Genomic DNA, 26,315 nt, shown 5'->3' on the forward strand with positions numbered 1-26,315 from the left:
GCTGGGAATGGTGGTTGCAAGGGGCTGGTCTGTGGCCATTGCCCTGGGGCACCTTGCCCAGGGTGTCAGGCAAACACAGGAACAGACCAGAATCTGCTCTGCTGGTCCTTCCAGTCTCTCACAGCAGGCCTGGCTGTGCAAGGGACACTGCTGTGTGCCCCAGCCCTGCACACTCACACACTTTGGATGTTTAATGGTGTTTTCCTCCCCAGGGCACTGTCTTGAGCTTGTTCTTGAGAGAATCTTTGGAAGAAGACCTAAGCCTTCATGCACTGCCCTGAGGACATCACCTTTCTTTTTGGAAATGCTGTTATGGAGGCCAGCTCTGTCACAGAACTGCCCATTGCCTGTCCCTGCCTGCCGTCACAGGACTACCACAACAATAACAAAAAATACAGAAGACAGGCTGCGCCTGCAGTTAGTTACATTATAACAGCTATGAAGACAATGGGCAGTTTATTGCTCCAGAAATACATCCAGTTATCAGTTTCCAGACTGCATCCTTGAGCTCCTGATTCCTCATGCTGTAGATGAGGGGGTTCACTGCTGGAGGCACCACTGAGTACAGAACTGACACCACCAGATCCAGGGGTGGGGATGAGATGGAGGGGGGCTTCAGGTAGGTAAACATGACAGTACTGAGAAAGAGGGAGATCACGGCCAGGTGAGGAAGGCACGTGGAAAAGGCTTTGTGGCGTCCCTGCTCAGAGGGGATCCTCAGCACGGCCCTCAAGATCTGCACATAAGACAGCACGATGAAAACAAAACACCCAATGCCCACAAAGACACTAACCACAAGAAGCCCAGCTTCCCTGAGGTACGATTGTGAGCAGGAGAGCTTGAGGATCTGGGGGATTTCACAGAAGAACTGGTCCAGGGCATTGCCTTGGCAGAGGGGTAGTGAAAATGTATTGGCCGTGTGCAGTACAGCATAGAAGAAACAACTGCCCCAGGCAGCTGCTGCCATGTGGACAGAAGCTCTGCTGCCCAGGAGGGTCCTGTAGTGCAGGGGTTTGCAAATGGCCACATAGCGGTCGTAGGCCATGATGGTGAGAAGACAGTACTCTGCTGAAATGAAAAAGACAAACAGAAAGATTTGGAAAGCACAACCCAAGAAGGAGATGACCCTGGTGTCCGACAGGGAATTGGCCATGGCTTTGGGGACAGTGGTCGAGATGGAGCCCAGGTCGAGGAGAGAGAGGTTGAGGAGAAAGAAGTACATGGGGGTGTGGAGGCGGTGGTCACAGGCTACAGCAGTGATGATGAGGCCATTTCCCAGGAGGGCAGCCAGGTAGATGCCCAGGAAGAGCCAGAAGTGCAAGAGCTGCAGCTCCCGTGTGTCTGCGAATGCCAGGAGGAGGAAGTGGGTGATGGAGCTGCTGTTGGACATCTGCTGCTTCTGGGCATGGGGCACTCTCATAAGAGAAAAAGACAATGACAAGTTAGGGGAGCAAAAGTTGTCTCTGAGCAAAATCAAAGCCATTTCCAATACACGGTGCCCCTGCACACAGAGACACCCATTTGTTTTTCTAGGAGAGCCTCCTTCAGCTCTGTGGCTGGAGCTCAGCTTGGTGCTATCCGAGTGTGCAATGAAGAGCCGAGCCTCTGCCCATGGGCTCTTGATAAGCCAGCCCTACTCTGCAGAAGTGGGGAGGGGCAGGGAGCAGTCCTGGTGTTCAACTTTGTCAGGTGAAAACAACACAGAAGGGCCTCTCAGCATTGCCCACAGCCCCACAGGTGAGACGAAAGCTGGGACACTTGTTCCCATGGACACACCTGCATGAAAGGACCCACAAGATCAGTGTGTGACTCTGCAGCTGAAACTCCACCTCCCCAGAGGGTCTGGCAGCAAGACCAAGATAACAATAGCAATAACAGAGACCAGTGGAGGAACAAGGCAAAACACAGTGAGGGTGTGGCTGAGAGAGGCCAGGGCAGAGGCATTGGGGCACTCAGACAGCATTCCCCTTCCCCAGCTGTGCACGCCACCTCCCAGACACCACCATTGCCGGGCAGCTGCTCTCAGCCCCTGTGCTCTGCAGAGGGAACTGGGCCCGTGGCTGCAGAGCTGCACCACGGCTCTGCTGGAGCTCTGGCTGCAGAGGAGGTGCAGGTGTTGCCTGAGCAGCCCTGACCCACGCAGCACCCTCTCAACAGCAGAAGGACCCTGCCTTGCTGGGGGTCACTCTTTCCACCCACAGCTTCTCCCTGCAGAAGCATGTGAAGCTCCCCGAGCAGGCTGAGTGCTGACCCTGGCAGGCGGCAGAGTCCCTGCCCCAGCACACAGCCCCTGGGGTGCAGGGACCCTGCTTGGAAGGACAGCCCTGGGCACCCCTGGCTGCACAGCCACCTTCACACCCTGCAGCCATCCCTGGGAGAAGGCAGCCGTCCTGTTCTGTCCCTCTGATGGTGCAGCAGGGAGGCCCTGCTCTGGAGCACGTCCTCCTCCTCTACACCAGAGAAACTGTGAGAAGCCTCCTGAAAGATCCCATAGGCTGTGGGACGTGCTACCTTTTGGATTTAACTCCATGAGCAAAAGCTACATTGCTCTGCAGCCGGAGACTTACCATGTAGAGGGCTGTGAAGATTTCTCCTGCAGTGAGCTCTCAGTTCACAGCCTTCCCACTCCTGATTACCTTTAACCTCTCTCTGCCTCGCTCCTCTCCCCTCGCTGCCTGCAGGCAGTGCCCTCCGCCCTGCTGCGCTTTCAAGAGGAGCTGCTCCTGGGCAGAGCTGTCTCTCTGCAGTGCTGCGCACTTGCCAGCATCTCCCTCCATGCCAGGAGCCCAGCCCAGCTCAGCAGCAGAGGCCCAGCCCAAGGCACCACTTTCTCTGCCCCTCTGGGCTCCCTCCAGGTGTCCCTGGGGCTCCAGGGGAACCTGCTGGGAAACAGGCTGAAGGCATCTCTGATCTTCCCTCCCTCAACTTCTCTCCTGCATTGTCATTACTCCTATTAGAAAAATAAGTGTGCATGAGAATTATTTTTTTTGTCCCATCCTTAGACAGGACACATGGAAGGTGACAGGGAAGGATCTAATTTCTCCAAGCTGGGAGGATGTGTTTGGTTGAGTGAATTTAGGCATTTCATCCTGGGTCCTTAGACCTGGGGATAGAAAGACATGCACGTCTCTTTTCCCATGCCATATCTCTGCTTTTGCACACACGGGGTCTTGGACACTTGGTACCAGGGTTTCTTATGGCAAATATGAGATTGCCTGGTTCCACAGTGGTGTTGCTTCAGTCCAAATGTGTGCCCGTGCCGTCAGCCAGGAGCACAGGCAGGATGAGTGGGAGCCGCCAATGTTAGAGACAGAGCTGTGATACTGATGGAATAAACTGCCAAGGCATGGTGGCAGAGCTCAGGACAGCTGCTCTTCAAGGACAGCATCCTCCAAGCTCCGCAAGGGTCCAGATCAAAACTCAGTCTAAACTTGAAAGGCAACTGAAGGGCACCATAAGGAGGGTTTACTGCTTCAGGAACAGTTAAAGAAGAAACAAAGATCCTGTGTGGCCACTGCTGAATTTAATAAGAGCAGGTGGAGATAGATGTGAGATTCTCTGTGTCCTCTTTGCCTCAGACTTCCCCAGCAAGGTCTCCCAGGCCGTTGTGCCTTGAGGTAGGACTCTGGAGGAGACCAGGCAGCAGTGGATGGGGACCAAGTCAGGGGTCCCTTGAACAAACCATCTTTTACCAGTCTATGGGACAGGAGGGGCAGCATCCCAGGGAGCTGAGCAAGCAGGCCAATGGCACAACGAAGCCACTCTCCATCATCTTTGATAGGTCACAGGCACTCTGGGAACTCCCTGATCACTGGCAGCACCTCTACAATCCATACACCTTTCCAGAATGCCTAAATGATGAGCAGGGAAATGAAAGGCTGTGCCCCAGTGCATGTCCCCTCGAAAGCCATTTCTGGGCATCTGAAAGAGAAGGAGACTGGATTTACCCAGGGGAGCTTGTCTCTCACCATCCTCTTTGCTTTCTGTGATGAAAGGACAGGATTGCTGGATGCGGGGAGAGCAGAGATGGTCTTTTACCTGGAAGTCATCAAGGCTTTCAGCATCATCCCTCCAGAAATTTCTTGTGTCCATATTAGGACAGTATGGGCTGCATGGGTGGATAAGTAGTTTTGTAAAAAACCAGCTGGAGAGCCGTTGGTCTTGGAGGAGGGTGGTACATGCGTGGTGCTCTGTCCAGAGGCATCTATCTAGTAGGGTCCTGCAGGGGTCTAGCTTGCAACCTGCCCTGTTTCACACAGTCCCGATGCCATCCCTGGCCTCATCTTTAATTTACTGCTTCCCTTCTTCCTCCTCTCAAATTCTTCACTGTTCTCATTCTCACACCTTCCAAAAAGGCCAGCCTGCCCTGGCTGGCTGGGGTGGAGTGCATTGTCTTCATAGCAGCCCGTAGGGTTCCATGTTTTGGATTTGTGACCAAAACTCTTTTAGCTATGGCTGAACAGTGCTTAAACAACAGGAAGGCCTTCTCTTGCTGTTTCTCACGCTGCCCTTCCAATGAGTGGGCTGGGGTTGGGGATGCAGAAGAAGAAGAAGCTGGGAGGGGATGCAGGCAGGACAGCTGACATCAAATGACCAAAGGGATATCCCATTCCACAGGGTATCATGCTCAAGAATAAAAGCCCAGGGAAAGGAACAAGAAGGGAGAACATTTGTGGTTATGATATTTGCCTTCCCAAGTCACTGTTAACTGCGATGAAGGCCTTGAAGCTTTCCTGGAACTGGCTGAACATTTCTCTGTCAATGGCATGAAGGGAATGAATTCCTTTTTTGCTTTGCTGGTGAATGCAGCTTTGCTTCACTTATGAACCATTCTTAATTCCAACCCATGAGATGTTCTCACTTTTACCTTTCCAATTCTCTTCCCCAGGCTGCTGTTGGGGGAGTGAGCAAGTGACTGGGTGGCTCATTAGTTACTGGCTGGGGTCAACCCACCACACTTGTTAATCCTGTCCACATTGGCCATGCTTGTCTTCTTTTACAGCCTCCTGTGGTGTTTCTGAGATGGTTGCTGTGCCACTTTCTACCTTGGGCAGCAAATCCATGAAACAGGTCACCCCTTACCTTACCTGTAGTGTCCTGCAATTGCTCACGGTGTTATCTTGTCAGAGTGTCGTGCATCTGCACACATAGCATGACATCGGAGCCACTGCCTTGCAGTGTTCCCAAAGAGAAGAGATTCAGCTGAAGGTGAGGGTCTCGACATCAGGCACTCATGGGAGCAGAATTCAATCACTGGCACCCAGGAATGTCACCTTTCTTAATTTCTTCTCCTTCCAAGACCTAAGCAAGTGATGGGGAGAAAGGAAGAAAGGAGAGGGTTCCTCACTGCTTTTGCAGTCCACACACAGAGCTGAATTTTGTCCTACTGTCAAAGATTTAATCCAGGTTAGTTTGGCTACCAAGCACGACTTCTTGAAAGTGTGCAGATACCACGTGCCTCTATTTTTAAGGAACAGAGAGTCTAGAAAGGCATCATCCAACATAAACAGCTGTCCTACAGATATCTGTGGAGAAGAGGTGAATTTTACTCATGAAGATTATTAACTAAGGAGTTCAAACCCTCAAATTATCTTAAGGAGACTGAGGCACCTACATGCTGCTATGGATGTCATAGATCCACATGACACAGGATGAGTAAGACCACCTAAAGGAGGCATCTGGAGGGCTGGCTGGTGCTGTCAATGAAGAAAATTAAACAGTATTGGAGAGCAGTGAGGAAAGCCAATGTTCTGAATCAAGAGCTTGCTGGAAAGAGCCAAAAGAAACACTGGGTATGGCTGAAAGACACCTCATGCTCTGCGGGGTAATTTATGAAGTTCGGACAGCTCCCCTGGTGGCTGATTCTCTGGACTTTGGTGGGGGCTGTGGCAGGGGCAGGAGACAGGTTGGTGGCAGATTCTGTTTCTTGAATGACAAAGCTGTGGTTTTCTGGAGATGTCCCAATGCATGTGACATCACAAAACCCATCTGGCTTCATAGACTTGCTATTTAGAAGCCTTACCCTTGTATGTAAGGAGGATGCCAAAGCCAAAGCTCCCATAGGCTTGAGAGTTGCAGGGATGGGTAGCAAAAGCAAAATGAGCTGATAGAGGCTTAGAGGGCCATGCAGATTGAGCCACACTCTGCCTGGAGGCCTGGAACAAGTGGGCATGCATCCTATAACCCAATTACGTTGGGAACTGTCTTTTCATAATCAAGCATTTGATTCACTTTGCCTCTTTGCTTTGTCGCCTTTTCACTTTGATGACACTCCCGAAATCTCTCTAGTAAGCAACACAAGAACTGAAGACTAAAGGAAAATTCTGCCGAGGCTTGGCTCCCTGTGGTGCTTTGTGTGGCAATGAGCCCTCAGGTGCCGAGTTCCTGAACTGCAGCTCCTGAAAGACTGTGCAACCTCCAGAGAAGTAAAAGCAGCACAGGTGAAGGTTTCGGAGGGTGTTAGCAGGCCCTGCTGAAGGCCATCACTGAAGAGACCATGCAGGGAATGGGCAGACAAGGTTCCTGTCAATGCCTCTGAGTTCCCCACAACCCATCCCGTTTCTTCCAAAGCCTTGCTAGTGCTCCTTTCTCACCCAAGAGTTCCAAGCCCCAGACATGCTAGAATCCTCTGTTTAGCTCCCCATCCCAGCACTCAACTGCCCATCCTCCTTCTGCTGCTGCCTCCAAATCAAGACTCAACCTATTTCACTTCAGCATGACAGCCCCCGAAATGTCAAGTCTTCTTCCTGCCTTGAACACACTCACTGCTGCGCCTGCACTGCTCTCCCCCTGCATGCCCATGTGTCTTACCCACCCTTCCTCTTCTCCCACAGTGGTGGGACCTCACCCCAGGAGGGCTGTGCATCCTCCAGGCTCAGGGAGGTTTTCTGACACCCACCCAAGTGTGAGGAGTGAAGGAGGGGAGGAGAGCCAGGTCAGCTCATGGGGCACGACTGAGCACAGACACCCCAAGCAGTGGGCGTTCCTCATCGGTCAGGCTGAGCCATGCACATGCGATGGAAATGTCTGTGTCATCCCTGCTTTGCACAGGAGGGGCCTTCCTTCCTGCCATCTTCCTAGGACAATCGTCTTCTTCCTCCTCCACACACAGAAATCCACTGCTTTCCATTGCTGGCTTCAGACATGGTTTTAAGGATTCACTAAAGCCATCAGCCACCCCTCTCCTTTCTCACTGACATCCCCCGACCTCTCTCCCAGACCTGCACATGGCCAATCACTGCTGCTCAGGGCCACTCACTCTTCAGAAGAGGCCTTCAGCACTTTGGATCTTCCTGGTGCTTTTTATAATCTTCCTCGCTGCCTCCAGAGCTAGTGGAGCTAGCTAGCTTTCTGGACCATGACAGGGTTTTTTCACCATCTCTTAGGAAAAAGTTGTCCTTTTTTTTTTTTTTTTTTTTTTTAAAAAATAAGTACTGCTGCTTTTAGGGAAATCACAGAAACACCTGATGGATAATTGGTGCATCATTGGCAGAAGACTCACCAGGTTTGCATCTCAAGAAATGGGATGCCAGAGGCCAAGGGAATGATGGTCTGCGCACTGTCATGGCATTTGGGTACCTGAAACCTTCTTCCTGTCTCCTGGACACCTAAAGAGGCCTCACACTTCTCTGCACTTCCAGTTCAGGTGTTCCTGGGAATCTCAGGAGGCATGGCATACCGATTCCTGGGTTCAAGGAGCTGGTCAAATCCCTCTTGTCTCTTTCCGCAATGATGGATTCAATGCCAGGCTCATTTGTAGACTCTGTACGTGCATGCTGACATTCCTTGAGCAACTGGCTCTGAAAGCATTAACACTGTAGGCTGTTACTCTGGAGGGGTATAAGGATAGGAAGAGTAGAAGCTGGCGTTGGGCAAATGAGAAGGGAAGCAAAGGATGTGGTGAGGGCTGTTTGGGGACACCTGTGAATCAGGTCTGAACCTGATGTGAATGACTTCTGGGGTCAGGGAGAACCTGAGAGCTCTCCCGAATTGGAAAACATGAAGGGGAAGGAAGGACAGCATCATTCAGGACCTCGGGAGGTGTCTGGACCAACCTCCTGCTCAAAGCAGGCTCAGACAGCGTACTCAGGCCTTTATTCAAACACATCTTGATCCCAGTCCAGGACAGAGCCAGTGCACGCTCCCTGGGAAACAGCTTCCAGCACTTGACTATCCTTCTGCTGGGAAAGTTTCTCCCTCTCTCTAGCCTGACCCTCTCTTCTTTCAGCCCATGGCCTCTTGTCCTTGTGTCACAGACATGAGCCTGACTCCATCTTCCTGGGAACGGTGTGATGCTGCTGCATGTTTCCCATAAGATCCTCTCTACTCCTGTCTGAACAAGCCCAGCTCTCTAAGCCTCTTCTCCCAGTACAATTTCTCCCACCCCACTGACCTTGGTGGCCCTCCACTGACCTGGCTCCACTTTGTCCAGGTCTCTCTGGCATTGTGGGATGTCAAAACCTAGGAAAATATTCTGGCTATGGTGTGAAAAGTGCTGAGCAGACTGGCTGTGCTCTGGCTCCTACAGCCCAGGATGCTGTTGGCCTTCTTTCCTGATTGCTCCTCTTTTGCCTAATGGAACCCAAGGACCACCAAAGCCTTTCCACAGAGCTGCTGCCCACCTGGGCAGTCCCTGGACGATGTCATTGCATGGGCTTAGTCGACCACAAGGGCATAACTTATTGGCTATCCTGAGGTTCCTATTGGCCCATCACTCCAGCTTGGCTTTGTTTTTTGGGATGACAGCCCTGCCCTCCAGTGTAGTGTCTGCTCTCCTTAATGTGGTGCCTTCAACAAATGTTATGAAAAAGCACTCTTTGATCTCCTCCAGGTCATTAAAAACACGTTAAACAGGGCAGGTGGCAGCACTGCCCCCTGCAGGACCGTACTAGCTAGATGCCTCCGGGCAGAGTACCACGCATTGACCACGTCCCTCTGAGCCCGACCATCCATCTGGTTATTTACTCATCTACTTATCCACTGAGGCAGACCAGAATATCTGGATTTGGGCATGAGAATATTGTGGAGGGGTAATGTTGAAAAGTTCACTGACTTCCAGGTTAAAAGACCATCTCTGCTCTCCCTGGGTCCAGCAATCCTCTCCTTTCAGCACAGAAAGCAAAGAGGATGGTGAGAGACAAGCTCCCCTGGGTAAAGCCAGTCCCCTTCTCTTTCAGACACCCAGAAATGGGATCCGACTGAACATGATCTGGGACACAGCCATTTGCTCTTCTGTGCATCCTTTGGCCATTTTAGAAAAGCGTTTGCAACGTTTGCATTTTCCCCATTGTCAGGGCGTTCCCACAGACTCCCTGACCTTTGAAAGATGCTGGAGAGTGGCCATTGGCCTGCTCACTCAGCTCCCTGGGATGCTGCCCCTCCCGTCCCATAGACTGGGAAGCATTTGTGATCCCTGACTTGATCCACATGCACTGCTGTTTGATCTCCTCCAGAGTCCTGCCCTGAGTCATAGAGGCCTGGGACACCTTGTTGGGGAAGTCTGAGGCAAAGAGGACACAGAGAATCTCACATCTATCTCCACCTGCTCTTCCTAAATTAATCAGTGACCACACAGGATCTTTTCCTTTTCCTGAAGCAGTAAACCCTCCTTATGGTGCCCTTCAGTTGCCTTTCAAGTTTAGACTGAGTTTTGATCTGGACCCTTGCGGAGCTTGGAGGATGCTGTCCTTGAAGAGCAGCTGTCCTGAGCTCTGCCACCACACCTTGGCAGTTTATTCCATCAGTGTCATAGCTCTGTCTCCAACATTAATGGCTCCCATTGATCCTGTCTGTGCCCCTGCCTGAAAGCACTGCTGCACATTTGGGCTGAAGCACTGCAGCTGTGGAACTAGGCAAACTCATATTTGCCATAAGGAACCCTGGTACCAAGTGTCCAAGGCCCCATGTGTGCAAAAGCAGAGATATGGCATGGGCAAAAGAGAGCTGCATGTCTTTCTAGCCCCAGGTCTAAAGACCCAGCATAAAATGCTTCAATTTACTCAACAGAACACATCCTCCCAGCTTGGAGACATTAGATCCTTCTTGGTCACCTTCCTGGGTGTCCTGTCTAATAGTGGGAGCAAAAAAAGTGATTCTCATGCCCAACTATTCTTCTAATAGGAGTAATGACACTGCAGGAGAGAATTTGAGGGAGGGAACATGAATGATGCCTTCAGCCTGTTTCCCAGCAGGTTCCCCTGGAGCCCCAGGGACACCTGGAGGGACCCAGAGGGGCAGAGAAAGTGGTGCCTTGGGCTGGGCCTCTGCTGCTGAGCTGGGCTGGGCTCCTGGCATGGAGGGAGATGCTGGCAAGTGCGCAGCACTGCAGAGAGACAGCTCTGCCCAGGAGCAGCTCCTCTGCAAAGGGCAGCAGGGCTGAGGGCACTGCCTGCAGGCAGCGAGGGGAGAGGAGCGAGGCAGAGAGAGGTTAAAGGCAATCAGGAGTGGGAAGGCTGTGAACTGAGAGCTCACTGCAGGAGAAATCTTCACAGCCCTCTACATGGTAAGTCTCCGGCTGCAGAGCAACGTAGCTTTTGCTCATGGAGTTAAATCCAAAAGGTAGCACGTCCCACAGCCTATGGGATCTTTCAGGAGGCTTCTCACAGTTTCTCTGGTGTAGAGGAGGAGGACGTGCTCCAGAGCAGGGCCTCCCTGCTGCACCATCAGAGGGACAGAACAGGACGGCTGCCTTCTCCCAGGGATGGCTGCAGGGTGTGAAGGTGGCTGTGCAGCCAGGGGTGCCCAGGGCTGTCCTTCCAAGCAGGGTCCCTGCACCCCAGGGGCTGTGGGCTGGGGCAGGGACTCTGCCGCCTGCCAGGGTCAGCACTCAGCCTGCTCGGGGAGCTCCACATGCTTCTGCAGGGAGAAGCTCTGGGTGGAAAGAGTGACCCCCAGCAAGGCAGGGTCCTTCTGCTGTTGAGAGGGTGCTGCGTGGGTCAGGGCTGCTCAGGCAGCACCTGCACCTCCTTTGAAGCCAGAGCTCCAGCAGAGCCGTGGTGCAGCTCTGCAGCCACGGGCCCAGTTCCCTCTGCAGAGCACAGGGGCTGAGAGCAGCTGCCCGGCAATGGTGGTGTCTGGGAGGTGGCGTGCACAGCTGGGGAAGGGGAATGCTGTCTGAGTGCCCCAATGCCTCTGCCCTGGCCTCTCTCAGCCACACCCTCGCTGTGTTTTGCCTTGTTCCTCCACTGGTCTCTGTTATTGCTATTGTTATCTTGGTCTTGCTGCCAGACCCTCTGGGGAGGTGGAGTTTCAGCTGCAGAGTCGCACACTGATCTTGTGGGTCCTTTCATGCAGCTGTGTCCATGGGCACACATGTCCCAGCTTTCATCTCACCTGTGAAGCTGTGCGCAATGAAGTCTGATGGTCTGGGGAATGAGCTGAATCTCCCTCACTCAAATGCCATCATTAGGACACTTGGCTATCTTCTTTGAGGATTCCTTCCAAGCTGTGAGCTTCCCTCCAGGATGCAAACCTGCCCTATAGCACCTTTGTGTGCTTTTTCCCCAGGGAAAAGCGCAGAGAAAATGTTGTTGGGTTTGTGAAATGAGCCCTGCGTGTCCTTGGCTAAAAGTGGGGTTCTGAGACCTTGAGAAAGGGTGAGACATTTAGAGGTCTGAGGTGGACCCCTCTGCTCACAGCAGCACTTGGTGGCTTTTCAGGGTAATATGGGAGTGTGATCACTCTCCACCTCAGAAAGGTAGGACCCCAGGGCAGCTGGGAGCCAGACGGAGGCACAGACCAGCTCCCCTCCCTCTGCAATAAGCCACAGGCACTCCTCTTGCCTCGCAGGACTCCCTCTGTTCTCCCTGAGTGCAGCACAAATGATGAGGCTTTCTGGCATCCAAGAACACTCCCCAGGGTGCGAGGGGAGGAGGAGCTGTAAAAGAACCAAACCTCTCAAAGGGTTTGTGCAGGATGGGGGGGGGGGTGTATGAGAAATGGCTTTGATTTTGCTCAGAGAAGTCCCCCTAACTTATCACTCTTTTCCTCCTTGGACAGTGTCCCATGCCCAGAGGAAGAAAATGTCCAATGGCAGCTCCATCACCCGGTTCCTCCTCCTGGCCTTCACAGACACACGGGAGCTGCAGCTCTTGCACTTCTGGCTCTTCCTGAGCATCTACCTGGCTGCCCTCCTGGGCAACGGCCTTGTCATCACTGCTGTAGCCTGCTACCACCGCCTCCACACCCCCATGTACTTCTTCCTCCTCAACCTCTCTGTTCTCGACCTGGGCTCAGTCTCCACCACTGTCCCCAAATCCATGGCCAATTCCCTCTGGGACACCGGGGCCATCTCCTACATGGGATGTGCTGCCCAGGTTTTCTTTGTATTTTTCTTGTTTACTGCAGAGTATTGTCTTCTCACTGTCATGTCCTATGACCGCTACGTGGCCATCTGCAAACCCCTGCACTATTGGACCTTCTTGGGCAGCAGAGCTTGTGTCCACATGGCAGCAGCTGCCTGGGGCAGTGCATTTCTCAATTCTCTCCTACACACGGCCAGTACATTTTCACTCCCCCTCTGCCAAGGCAATGCCCTGGACCAGTTCTTCTGTGAAATCCCCCACATCCTCAAGCTCTCCTGCTCAGACGCCTAATCAGGGAGACTTGGCTTCCTCTGGTTAGTGTCTTAGTGAACTTAGGGTGTTTTGTTTTCATTGTGCTGTCCTATGTGCAGATCTTCAGGGCCGTGCTGAGGATCCCCTCTGAGCAGGGACGCCACAAAGCCTTTTCCACGTGCCTCCCTCACCTGGCCGTGGTCTCCCTGTTATATCAGCACTGCCATGTTTGCCTACCTGAAGCCCCCCTCCATCTCCTCCCCACCCCTGGACTTTATGATGGCAGTTCTGTACTCAGTGGTGCCTCCAGCAGTGAACCCCCTCATCTACAGCATGAGGAACCAGGAGCTCAAAGAGGCACTGAAGAAGCTCATTCAATCCGTAGTCTTTCAGCAGCAATAAGCTGCCCGTGTCTCTTCACCAGTGATTTCCAATGTATCTGGGGAACCTCCTGTGCTTTGGGCTTTTTATCTGTGATAATTCTGTTTCTTCTGGAACGTCTGCATGCAGTCCGCTTCTCCAGAGGCATGAAGCCAGTCTGTCTGACCCAAAGGTCTTTGCACATGTGTCTGACCCAATGACACAGCTGGCCTCCCATGTCACATGTCTGTAATAAATGGGGGTTTCATCAGTGCCAGAGTCTGGAGGTTTGGCTCTTCTTCCAAAGCTGAGATCAGGAACAGGCTCAAGGGATTGCGCCCATATGTCTATGCTGCTCTGCTTTGATTCTCTATGGGCTGAGGGCAGCAGAGGTCAGGGCAATGTGTTAGGGCATGGGACTGGAGGGAGCTTTCAGTGGTGCCCGCCCTATTCGGCCACTCCCAGCACTCTCCACTCTCCACAGGTTTATGTCTGAGTTTTGCTGCACGGCCATTTTTGCCTCCTCCTGCTGGGCTCAGGGCCTGCACTGGGGGAATGGCCAGCCCTGCTTGACCTCTCTCCTTGTCCAGACCCTGGCAGACCCTGGGTCAGGGATGTCTGCGAAACCCCACATGGGATGCGGATAGGGCTGGTTAGGTTCCAGGACCTGGAGGAGGCTGTCTCAATTAGGAGGAACAGAAGGGGGACAGGGCACAAAGCGATGTTGTCCTGGTTTCAGCTGGGATAGAGTTAATTTTCTTCTTAGTAGCAGGTATAGTGCTGTGTTTTGGGTTTAGGATGAGAACTATGTCAATAACACACTGATGTTTTGGTTCGGGCTAAGTTGTTGCTAAGTAGTTGCTAAGTAGTGCTCACACTGGTCAAGGGCTTTTCAGCTTCCCATGCTCTGCTGGATGCGTAAGAAGCTGGGAGGGGGCACAGCCAGGACAGCAGACCTAGACTGGCCAAAGGGCTGTTCCATACCCCATGACGTCATGCTCAGTATAGAAGCTGGGGAAGAAGGAGGAAGGGGGGGACGTTCTGTGTGATGGCGTTTGTCTTCCCAAGTAACCGTTACACGTGATGGAGCCCTGCTTTCCTGGGGATGGCTGAACACCTGCCTGCCCATGGGAAGGAGTCAATGAATTCCTTGCTTTGCTCTGCTTGTGTGCGCGGCTTTTGCTTTACCTATTAAACTGTTCTGTTTTATTGTACTTCAATTATTAAGCTGTTCTTATCTCAACCCATGAGTTTTCTCACTTTTCCTCTTCTGATTCTCTCCCCCATCTCATTGTGGGGGAGTGAGCAAGCGGCTGCATGGTGCTTAGTTACTAACTGCGGTTAAACCACGACAGTCCTTTTTGGCACCCAATGTGGGGCACTAACCCACAACCCTGGGATTTAGAGTCCCGTGCTCTACCGACTGAGCTCATGGAGATCACACAAGAGAATCTATTCCTCACTCCGGATACACCCTTTGCCGTTGATACCACTCCAGGTTTCTGGCTATTGCTGAACACTGCTCGCAGAGCATCAAAGCTTTCTCTCTCAAACGCCTCCCACAGAAGACAGTAGGCCTCTGGGGTGGGCAGGGGGGGGGGCAAGAAAATGGGAGCGAAGAGAGCCAGGACAGCAGACCTGAACTGACCCAAGGGCTGTTCCATACCAAAGGATGTCGTGCTCAGCAATAAAACCTTGGCAAAAGCAGGAGGAAGGGGTGTTGTTCGTTGTGATGGTGTTTGTCTTCCTAAGCCAGTGTTATGTGTGCTGAGGCTGTGCCTCCCAGCAAGTGGCTAAACATCTGCCTGCCCCTGGGAACTGGTGCATGGATTCCTCTTTTTGCTTTGCTTGCACGCATAGCTTTTTCTTTTCTTATTAAGGTGTCATTCTCTTGACCCATGAGACTTTTCTCCTTCCTTCTGTTTTCTCTCCGTCCTCCAGGAGAGGGCGGTGAGTGAAAACCAGGGTGGGTCTGGCTGAGGTCAACCCACCACAACAATCATAACCCACGCTCCCAAGTGGGGCCTCACCAGGGTTCCCTGGGACTGTGCAGCCAGGATGTGGGAGGCACTGGGGTCCCTGCATGGGCTCAGGGGAGGGCCCGTGGAGACACCCAACACCCAGCGCAGAGGGACTGAGGTGGTGCCTGTGGGCTGACAGTGGTGCAGCGTGTGACAGATGCGCTCGACCCCTTGACCGGACTGTTTTGGTTTCCCAAGTAACCGTTATGCATGATGGAGCCCTGGTTTTCTGGGAATGGCTGAACACCTGCCTGACGATGGGAGGTAGTGAATGAATTCCTTGCTTTGGTCCCTTTTTCTCTGGCTCGGCTTGGTGGGAATGGAAACACAGTTGTGTGCATTAGAGAAAGGGCTGAGACTCCGAAGCCATCACACTGAGGTTTACTGGGAACTTCAGCAAGTGCCTTCACCCCCACCAGCCCACAGATAACACCAGCATCACCTTTCCAGGTTCATCAGGGTTTGCGTGACCTGTTCTTTAACACCTGCACACACAGAGCAGCTGCAGGGTGTGCTGTGTCCTGAGGGTGACTGCCCTGCACTGTCACCGTCCGGGAGGTGGTGTGCAGTGCTGGGTAAGCGAAAGGCTTTCCTGAGTGCCCCCTGTCTCTCTCCTTGCCTCCCTCCGCTGCTCTTGGTGTTGATGTCAGGCTCTCTGGGAATGGGAGTTTCAGCTGCAGAGTCAGGCACTAATCTTGTGGGTCCTCCCATTTGGGTGTGTTTATGGCAATGAGGTGTCCCAGCTTTCCTCTAACCTGTGATGCTCTGGGCAAAGCAGTCTGTGAGGCTTGGGAATGAGCTGACCCTCCCTTAACCAGAAGCCATCATTAGCACAGCTGGCTATTGTTTTGGGGTGTCCTTCCAAGCTGTGAGCTACCTTCCAGGATGCAAACCTGCCCTATAGCACCTTCATGGTATCTGAAGGCCCCATGGAGAAGTGCAGAGATGCTACAACAGAGAAAATGCTGCTGGGTTTGTGAAAAGAGCCGTGTGTGTCCTGGGCTAAATGTGGGGTGCTGAGACCTTGAGAAAGGGTGAGACATTTAGTGGTCTGCAGTGGATCCCTCTGATCTCAGCAGTGTCTGGTGGATTTTCAGTGTAAAGTGGGAGTGTGATCACCCTCCACCTCAGAAAGATGCAGGCCCAGGGCAGCTGGGAGCCAGACGGAGGGACAGACCAGCTCTTCTCCCTCTGCACTAAGCCACAGGCACTCCTCTTGCCTCACAGGACTCCCTCTGTTCTACCTGAGAGCAGCAGAAATGCTGAGGCTTTCTGACATCCAAACACACTCCCCAGAGGAGATGGAGGGAAGCTGTAAAACTAACCTCTCCAACTGCCTTCTGCCATCCCTGTTCCTTAGCACTGGGAGTGCAGATGCTGACAGGCCCTTCTGGGGTGGGAGCAGTTTCATCTGACAAAGTCAAACACCAGCACTGGACCCTGCGCCCACCGTTCTCATGAACTGTTTCCTGCAGAGCAGGGCTGACTCCTCGGCAGCCAGTGGGAAGAGCCCCTGCTGCTCATGGCACACTCAGCCAGCGCCAACCTGAGCTCCAGGGACAGAGCTGAAAGAAGGTCTTCTTGAAAAGGAAAAGGGTGAGCGTGTGTGCCAGGGAGAGGGTCCAGGGGAAATGGCTTTGATTTTGCTCAGAGAAGTTTATCCTAACTTGTCGCTGCCTTTTCCTCCTTGGAGAGTGCCCCATGCCCAGAGGCAGCAGATGTCCAATGACAGCTCCATCACCCAGTTCCTCCTCCTGGCCTTTGCAGACACACGGGAGCTGCAGCTCTTGCACTTCTGGCTCTTCCTGGCCATCTACCTGGCTGCCCTCCTGGGCAACGGCCTCATCATCACTGCCGTAGTCTGCAACCACCACCTCCACACCCCCATATACTTCTTCGTGCTCAACCTTTCTGTTCTTGACCTGGGCTCCATCTCCACCACTGTCCCCAAATCCATGGCTAATTCCTTCTGGGTCACCAGGGTCATCTCCTACGCAGGATGTGCTGCCCAGGTCTTCTGTGTATTTTTCTTGTTTACTGCAGAGTATTGTCTTCTCACCGTCATGGCCTACGACCGTTACGTTGCCATCTGCAAACCCCTGCACTATGGGACCCTCCTGGGCAGCAGAGCTTGTGTCCACATGGCAGCAGCTGCCTGGGGCAGTGGATTTCTCAATTCTCTCCTTCACACGGTGAATACATTTTCACTACCCATCTGCCACAGTAATGGTGTGGGCCAGTTCTTCTGTGAAATCCTCCACATCCTCAAGCTCTCCTGCTCACACTCCTACCTCAGGGAAATTGAGCTTATTGTGGTTGGTGTGTTTGTGGGCTTTGGGTGTTTTGTTTTCATTGTGCTGTCCTATGTGCAGATCTTCAGGGCCGTGCTGAGGATCCCCTCACAGCTGGGACGCCACAAAGCCTTTTCCACGTGCCTCCCTCACCTGGCCATGGTCTCCCTGTTTATCAGCACTGGCATGTTTGCCTACCTGAAGCCCCTCTCCATCTCCTCCCCATCCCTGGATCTAGTGGTAGCAGTTCTGTACTCAGTGGTGCTTCCAGCAGTGAACCCCCTCATCTACAGCATGAGGAACCAGGAGCTCAAAGACGCACTGAAGAAGCTCATTCAATCCGTAGCCTTTCAGCAGCAATAAGCTGCCCGTGTCTCTTCACCAGTGATTTCCAATGTATCTGGGGAACCTCCTGTGCTTTGGGCTTTTTATCTGTGATAATTCTGTTTCTCCAGGAATGTCTGCATGCAGTCCGCTTCTCCAGAGGCATGAAGCCAGTCTGTCTGACCCAAAGGTCTTTGCACATGTGTCTGACCCAATGGCACAGCTGGCCTCCCATGTCACATCTCTGTAATAAAAGGGGGTTTCGTCAGTGCCGGTGTCTGGAGGTCGGGTTCTTCTTCCAAAGCTGAGGTCAGGAACAGGATAAACCATTGCCCCCGTGAGTCTGTGCTGCTGTGCTGGTGTTCTCCATCGGCTGAGGGCAGTAGGGCTCAGGGCGATGTGTTAGGGAATGGGACTTGAGGGAGCTTTCAGTCACTGGAGTGAGCCTCCCTGTTTGGCCACTTGCAGCACTCTCCACTCACCACAGGTTTATGGGTGAGTTTTGCTGCACGGCCATTTTTGCCTCCTCCTGGTGGGCTCAGAGCCTGCACTGGGGGAATGGCCAGCCCTGCTCGACCTCTCTCCTTGTCCAGACCCTGGCAGACCCTGGGTCAGGGATGTCTGCGAAACCCCACATGGGATGCAGATAGGGCTGGTTAGGTTCCAGGACCTGGAGGAAGCTGTCTCAGTTAGGAGGAACAGAAGGGGGACAGGGCACAAAGTGATGTCATGGAGATCATGCAAGAGAAACTGTTCCTCACACCAAATACACCCTTTGCCATGCTGTGCCTACAGAGTGGGGCTGTGGGACTGCATGGGAGGCAGCGGGGCTGGGCTGGCACAGGACAGGGCACTGACAGGGGCTACGAAGCAGCTGCCAAGGGGTGACCACCTGGAGTTGGTGGCTGCAAGAGAAGTCAGGAGCAAAAAGAAGAGCTTCAATTGCTGTGTTAGAGACCAAGTCTGAACAAGGAAAATGCAGGGCTGATGCTGAACAAGGATGGTGATCTAATAAACTGGAGACACCAATGGGGCTGAGGAACTCAAGGCCTTCTGTGCCTGAGTCTTTACTCCCAGGCCTCTGTGCTCAATGAAGGGGTTCAAGGAGGAGAGCACGTACTGGCCGGAACGTCATGAACTCCCACAGGGACAAATGCCAGTTTCTGCCCCTGCAGGGGACTCACCCTGGCAATGGGACAGGTTGGGGGCTGCCTGGCTGGGAGCAGCCCTGTGGGAAAGGTCCTGGTGGTCAGCGAGCTGGACTGGGGGCGGCCATGTGCCCTGGCAGCAAGGGAGGCCACCAGCATCCTGGGCTCTGTGATCAGGAACATGGTCAGGAGATGGAGGGAAGGGATTCTCTGGAATATTCCATCCAGATTTCAGATCCTCAATTCTGGGACGATATAGGCAAGCTGGAGTGGCTTTAGGAAAGGTCCCTGAGGACACCCAGGGACTGGAGCACTTTGCCAGTGAGGAGACGCTGAGGGAGCTGGGCTTGTCCAGCCTTGAGAAGGGAAGGCTGAGGGGGACCTCATCCCAGCCTGCTAGTGCCTACAAGGAGGTCATGGGGAATACAGAGCCAGGCTCTTAAGGATGGTGCATATTGGCAGGAAAATACCACTGAGCATTCAGCCTGGAGATAAGGAAAATGTTTTTCACCATGAAGCTGAGCTCCTCACTCCTGGGCTCTTCTTCCCAAGTAAAACCCCTCCATGATGATGTGCCAAGTGTGGATCAGAGGCTAATTTCACCTGAGGTACTCCTGACAGTGAGGGACAGAAATCAAAGCAAGATTCAATTACTTGGACCTCCAGTGCTGTCCAAAAAGGCCTTGCACAGGCATGGAAGAGGCTGAGGATCTCATTGCCTCACTTCCCTCCCCCTTGCCAGGTAAGATCTGCCCCCAAGTCTCCCTGGTCCTTGAGTCCCCCAGCAGCCTCTGGGGTAGCAAAGCTTCAGCCATGTGAGAGCAAGCTGCAGCTGGGGAGCACTAGTGCCAGCTGGACACAGGCCAGTGCCTGGGAGCAGAGGGGATGCACCCAAGGGGGCTGGGGGAAATGGCTGCTGTCATTGCAAGGCTGCTGCCCTTTGGCTTTGAAATGTCATGGCAGCTGGGGGGAACATAAGGGTCCTTGTTAGAAAGTCCAACCGATGGCCAGTTTCTAGAGGCGTCCCTCCCGGAGAAGTGCTGGGGCCAGTGCTGTCTGACATCTTTAGTGGTGGCCTGGACAATGGGACAGAGTTCACCCTCGACGTGTTTGTGGCCAATGCATATCTGGGGGGAGCCCTCCATTGAGTAGGGGGCAGGGAGGGGAACTGGACAATGCCCAAAAATATCTCCCCCATTGAATTACTCAATCAATCTTCACCTGGAGTTCTCTGTGAAGGCAAACTAGGTAGAGGAAGGAGAAAGGGCAGAGAGGCTGAAGAAGAGCTGGGAAATAGGTCACTATAGATAGAGTAGTTTTTCAGAAGAAATTTTCTCCACTGAGAGCACTGGTAGGAAATGTATTTCGATGAACAGCTGCATATAAATATGTTGGCAGAGGGGAAGTAATGTGCTGTGCTCATGTGGTCCTTCCAAATACAAAAATAAAAAGAGGAAAACAGTATTAGCACTCAGCCAAAATACCTGACATTCTGCAAATGAAGATTGTTTTTAGTTGTTGCCTAGAATAAGTTTTAAGTAGGTTTCAACTCAAGACTAAGACCTCTGTTCAGGTCTGGATTCATTTGCCCACATGCAGAGGCTGTTGCTGTCTGAGCTGCCCTGGGGTTACAGATGTACCCATGAGGTGCTTGGAAATGTGACCCAGGGCTCCCTTCTGGAGCATTAGTTGGTCACCAGGAAACCTCCAGGCATCTCGGTTGAGACATCTTCTGTCTCTCCATTTACTGCAAAGGGAAGCCTAGACAACTCGATTAGAGGTAGACAGCTGCGTTGAGGAGTTTGGTGCTGGGTCAGGACAATCTTGTCCCTTTCTGCACCTAAAATACAGTGACAATTCGTGCACCGCTGAGGGAATGTGAAGAGAGTGTGTCTTGCTGATTTAGGGACTCCTTCCAGAAGTGCTGGTAACACAAAGATGTTGGCCATGCAGAAACAGAGCGTTTCCCTGAAGAGGGTCACCCTTCTTCTCTGGAACGGTTGAGAGAGCTCAGCCCCTCAGAGCGTGACCGTCTATGTGAAAGGGCAAGCAGTGGCAAGGCCAGTCCTGGGCAGGGAGTGTTTTAGGGCACTGAACTCCATGTGAGACACAACCATACTGTTTTTAATGTTACAGGCCTGATTACGACAGAACAATTCAGAAAATGTCAAAAAATAAAAAGAAGCAACGAAGAAATTAAGGAAACAATTTAAAGGGAAGGAAATGTTCTACTTCTGTGGTGGGGTGATGCTGGTTGGATGCCAGGTGCCCACCAAGCCACTCTATCACTCCCCCTCCTCAGCTGGACAGGGGGAGAAAAATATGACAAAAGGCTCGTGGGTCGAGATAAGGACGGGGAGATCACCATCAATTCCTGTCATGGGCAAAACAGACTCAACTTGAGGAAATTAATTTCATTTATTGGCAATCAAAAGTCAGAGTAAGATAATGAGAAGTAAGAACAATCTTAAAACACCTTCCCCCCACCCTTTCCTTCTTCCTGGGCTCAGCTTCCCTCCTGATTTTCTCTACCTCCTCCCCAATGAGCGGTGCAGGGGGACAGGGAATGGGGGTTGTGGTCAGTTCATCACACGTTGTCTCTGCTGCTCCTTCATCCTCAGGGAGAGGACTCCTCACACTCTTCCCCTGCTCCAGCGTGGGGTGCCTCCCATGGAAGACAGTTTTCCACGAACTGGTCACACAGCTCAGCTAACATGGGTGTTGTCCTGTCCTGGGCACTTTCCAGACCGGACCAGATCTTTCCTGGCTCTTCCCATCTCCCCTGCCCTCTCCCCAGCCCAGCCCATTCCAGTAGAGCAGCCCATCCTGGGCTGGCCCCACGGCAGTGCCCGCCGCAGCCCACAGCCCCAGCCCCTCTGAAGGGAGCAGAGAAGGGTCAGCCTCCCCATCAGCCCCAGGGCTGGAGGCTCACCCTGGCATGAGGAAAGGGAGGTTAGGGAAACTGCAGGAAGCATGGTCTCTGTTCCAGGAGATGCCACAGACCAACCATGCCCCATCATTGCCAGTCCCCCTCCCCACGCCAGCACAAGAGTCCTGGCCAGGGCACAGAGCAGCATGCCCCAAGTGGATGCCTGCAGAAAGAGGTTTCTCTTTCTCATGGATTCCTCCCTGCAGGCACAGAAATGCTCCCTTGCTCTTTTCCCTGGACATGCCTTTCCCCTGGCCAACTTCTCTTGGTTCCCACCCTGTGCTCTCCACAGGCCCTCAGCTGGCAGTGCTGCTCTGAAGAGACCAGGTCCTGCTGTTGTCCACAGCCATGGCTCCAGGGAAGCAGCAGCCCCAATGTGAAGGTGGCAGAAAGGATCTGCCCACTGAGGCAGTGAGGGGTAGTCCCGACGTCCACGAATGCCTGCTCCTCCATGTGGAAGCTGGGCTCATGGCTCCTTGACACCTCCTGTATTCTGGGGCTGCACCCCCAGCTCCAGATGACTAGTATGAGATGGAAGCAGAGTCAAAAGATTTTCTGCTGGATTCTTTATTGTGTTTCCCTAGACAGGGAGCCTGGCTCCATATCTATGTGAGGTCTTTTACGTCAGAAAACACTGGCAGGGAAATAATAATATTATTATTTAAGTGGAAGTAATATATGACGTAAAATAAAGAAATGGAAAAACAAGACACATATGATCAAAAGAGCAAGCGAGCTTTTCCTGAGGATGATGGACACCTTACTGATGCTGCAGTAGTCCGTGTTCAAACAGTTTCCATAGGGCCTCCTTGATGTCTGTGTTCCTTATGCTGTAGATGAGGGTGTTCACTGCTAGAGGAACCACTGAGTACAGCACTGCCACCACCAGATCCAGGGTTGGGAAGGAGATGGAGGGGGGCTTCAGGTAGGCAAGCACGGCAGTGCTGACAAACAGAGAGACCACGGCCAGGTGAGGGAGGCACGTGGAAAAGGCTTTGTGGCATCCCTGCTATGCGGGGATCCTCAGCACAGCCCTGAAGATCTGCACATAGGACAGCACGATGAAAACAAAAGAGATGAATGCTACTAAGACACTAAACACAAGAAGCCCAGCTTCCCTGAGATAGTCATTGGAGCAAGAAAGCTTCAGGATGTGGGGGATTTCACAGAAGAACTGGTCCAGGACATTGCCTTGGCAGAGGGGGAGTGAAAATGTATTGGCAGTGTGCAGGAGAGCATAGAGGAACCCAGTGACCCAGGCAGCTGCTGCCATGTGGACACAAGCTCTGCTGCCCAGGAGGGTCCAGTAGTGCAGGGGTTTGCAGATGGCAGCAAAACGGTCATAGGCCATGATGGTGAGACGAGAATACTCTGCAGCAAACAAGAAGAATACAAAGAAGACCTGAGCAGCACATCCTGCGTAGGAGATGGCCCTGGTGTCCCAGAGGGAATTGGCCATGGATTTGGGGACAGTGATAGAGATGCAGCCCAGGTCGATGAGGGAGAGGTTGAGGAGGAAGAAGTACATGGGGGTGTGGAGGCGGTGGTCACAGGCTATGATGGTGATGATGAGGCCGTTGCCCAGGAGGGCAGCCAGGTAGATGCCCAGGAAGAGCCAGAAGTGCAAGAGCTGCAGCTCCCGCCTGTCTGTGAATGCCAGGAGAAGGAACTCCTTCATGGAGCTGCCATTGGACATCTGCTGCTTCTGGGCATGGAAACAGCCAAAGGAGATAAACCAGAAAAATTCAGAGAAGCTTCTCTGAGCAAAATTTGATTCCTTCATTGTGAAATACCTAAGGGAGCTTTTCTTTCCTGGGGGACCATTATGCAGCTCCGAGGCTTCAGCTCTGGTTTGTGCTGGCTGAGTGTGCTGTGCAGAGCCGTGCCCTCTCCCCAGGAGCTCCTTGAGGGTCAGCCCTGCTTTACAGCAATGACCCATGGAGGCAGCAACAGCCCAGGGTGTTTGGAGGGAGGGTTCCTGGGGAGGAGTTCCCTGTGCTGCACTAGAGCGCAGGGTGAAAGCTCCAAAGGACGCTTTCTTCCACAGAGGAAGGTGGGAGATGAGGTGCAGCAAATGTGTCTCATTACACTGTGTTTTAGTATTCAGACACCCCCATCCCACTTGGGAAATGTTCTTGGAAAGGGTAAAATTCCCCCGTTGCCCCGTTGCTCTCAGTGTAAACCTGTGTCAGTGCTCCCATCCAGGAGGGCTGCTCTGTCCATCAGCCTGGTGCCCAGCTGCTCTGTGCTTGCACCGCTCCCAGCTGGAGGAGGACTGCACACAGAGGTTGCTCTGAAGAAGCCACTGGTCTGTACTGGGAGCAGAGGGGTCCTGTTCCAGGTGCAGATTTCAAAACACCTCTCTTTTCCAGCACAGCTCTGCAGAGTATGATGGAGAGGACAGGACAAGGATGCTGATTTGTTTGAGTAGATCAAGTGCTCTCAGACATCACCAAGGTCCTACAGGAGAGCTGTGCCCTTCTGGAGTGATGCTCACAGCCCCACAGGACTCCCTGTCCAGCCTGATCAGGTGTCTGAAGGTGCTGTCTGCGAAGGGAAGCAGGGTCTCAAGCCAGTAAAATGAAGAGAGGGCTTGGGCACCTTGGTCCCATGGAAACACCTCCAGGGCAGCGCCCTCCAGGTCAGGGCCAGAGCAGGCACTCAGCACCCCCACCCCTTGCCCCACACCACCACCGTTACTGCCAGGGAGCCCAAGAGCAGGAAGAAATGCAGCACAAGCAGGTGGAGGAACAAAGAAAAACCCTGTGACTCTCCTCCTAAGGGAAGCAAGGAGAGGAGAGGCGGCCGGGCACTCAGGAAAGCCTTCTCCTCACCCAGCAGGGCACAGCACCTCCCGGTTAGCAAAAGCCCAGGGCAGTCGCTCTCAGCCCCTTTGCCCTGCAGAGGGAAGCGGCCCCGTGTCAGGGGAGATGCCCCTCTGCTGTGCCAGAGCTCTGGCTGCAGAGGAGGCACCTCCTGCCCTGGACCACACAGCCTTGAGGGCAGAGGCTGTGCTGGGCGGGAGACGAGAGCAGGGGTCTTGCTCAGAGGAAGGTGTCTGCATTGGAGGGGATGACAGGGAGCTTTCCAAAGTCTCCCTCCCATGACATTGCTGGTTGGAGTTTCCTACAACACTCTGCCCATGTGTTTGCAGCCTGGAGCTATCCCTAGTGGGAACTGTTTTCTCCCTCCAAGTTTTCCCTGTCAGGGGTCACAGACCCCATCACCCACTCCTGTCTGCTCAGCTCTGACCTGAAGAAACCTCCCAGTTCCAGGCACTCTCTAGAGGTACTCCCCGTTTGCAGGCAGTGAGGTGCAGGTCAGACAAACCCTGATGAGGCCAGCAAAGGTGATGCTGGTGCTCTCTGGAGGGAGAGGAGGGGATGGAAGCAGTTGACTTGCCTCCCACCAGACCTACTGATCTCTCAGGGTGGCAGCTCAGGACTCTCAGTCTCCCTCTCCAAACGCAGCAGCGTCTTTCCCCTTTTTCCAGAAACAGCAGGAAACGGAAAGCACAGCCTCGGGAAAGGCCTTTACCTTCAAGGGATCCCCTGCCTTGCTCTTCCTCTGCAAAAGTCCCCTCTGAAATGCCCTGGGCAGCTCTGGCTGCACACCTGGCCTTCACCCCTTCACTCTTGTCTACCATCAGCCCCTGGGCTGGGAGGCCTCCTGACAGATCCCGTAGGCTGTAGGCTATGATAGCTTTAGGAGACCCTTCCAGGAACGGCAGCTGCATTGCCCTGCACCAAGAGACTTACCATGACAAGGGCTGGAAAGGTTTCTTCCCTTGCAGCTCTCCTCTCTCCCCCCACTCCAGGCTGCCTTTAATCTCTCTCTGCCCTACTCCTTTCCCCAGAGCCCTGCTGCGCTTGGCAGAGGAGTTGCTCCTTGGCCGAGCTGTCTCTCTGCACTGCTGCCTGCTTCCCAGGAGCTCCCTCCATCCCAGGAGCCCATCTCAGCCCAGGAGGAGAGGACCTGCCCAAGACGTCACTTGCTCTGCCCCACACCCCACTCTGCGCTCCCTCCAGGTGTCCCTGGGGCTCTCCAGGAACCTCCTTGGGAAGAGACTGAAGGAATCGCCAATGTTGCCTGTCTCACCTCCGCAGAGACGTTTCTTTGCAGCAGTGCCCTTTCTCCTCTCCGAGACACAGTTAGGTCTGAGAATCCCCCTTCCTTGGCCCATCATCAGACAGGACACCTGGACACTGGCAGGGAGGCATCTCCTTTACCCATGCTGAGGGAAGGCAATCAGCTGAGTCAGTGGAGGCATCTCCTCCTGGAGTTGTAGTCCTGCAGCTGGAAGGGACCTCAGCTCCCTCCCATGCCTGCCACAAACCCACAGGACATGAGATTCCTCTTGCTTCAGTCATGGTGTCTGCTACAAATAGGGTCTGTAGTCCCATTGTCACTGATGGAGATGGAGACCAGGAGTTCACACACAAACACCTGGTGACATCTGAGGTGCCAGATGTTGTCCACGATAATGGAGCAGTACTGAGAGACTGGGAAACATCTGGGGGCACCATCCTGCAGCCTGGTGAGGATGCCAGCTGAAATGACAGCAGATGCCCACATTTAGGACATCACCCCCTGTCCCTACTCACGCTTTTCAGGGCCGCCTAGAGAGGTGTCCAGCTGACCAAATGGAGTTCTGTGCCAGAGGGAGAGGGAAGTCTTTCTCTTTCTCC

The 26,315-nt window shown here is 53.3% G+C and overlaps 2 protein-coding genes and 1 pseudogene across 2 annotated transcripts; 1 reads left to right on the forward strand and 2 right to left on the reverse strand.

Moving 5' to 3' along the window:
* Window positions 1–436: 436 nt before the first annotated feature.
* LOC148051700 (olfactory receptor 14C36-like) lies at window positions 437–1,555 on the reverse strand. Its single transcript, XM_087735417.1, has one exon. The coding sequence runs from the start codon at window positions 1,481–1,483 to the stop codon at window positions 437–439; it is 1,047 nt and encodes a 348-aa protein (XP_087591543.1). The 5' UTR covers window positions 1,484–1,555.
* Window positions 1,556–16,566: 15,011 nt separating this feature from the next.
* Window positions 16,567–17,589, forward strand: LOC148051701 (olfactory receptor 14A16-like). Its single transcript, XM_087735426.1, has one exon. It carries the CDS (start codon window positions 16,567–16,569, stop codon window positions 17,587–17,589), a length of 1,023 nt encoding a protein of 340 aa, XP_087591552.1.
* A 4,798-nt stretch (window positions 17,590–22,387) lies between these two features.
* On the reverse strand, window positions 22,388–23,323 carry LOC148051702 (olfactory receptor 14J1-like; annotated as a pseudogene).
* Between the last annotated feature and the right edge of the window lie 2,992 nt (window positions 23,324–26,315).

Source organism: Nipponia nippon, unplaced genomic scaffold, assembly GCF_047370975.1.
Source record: "Nipponia nippon isolate SJK-2023a ecotype South Korea unplaced genomic scaffold, ASM4737097v1 scaffold_56, whole genome shotgun sequence".
NCBI lineage: Eukaryota > Metazoa > Chordata > Aves > Pelecaniformes > Threskiornithidae > Nipponia > Nipponia nippon.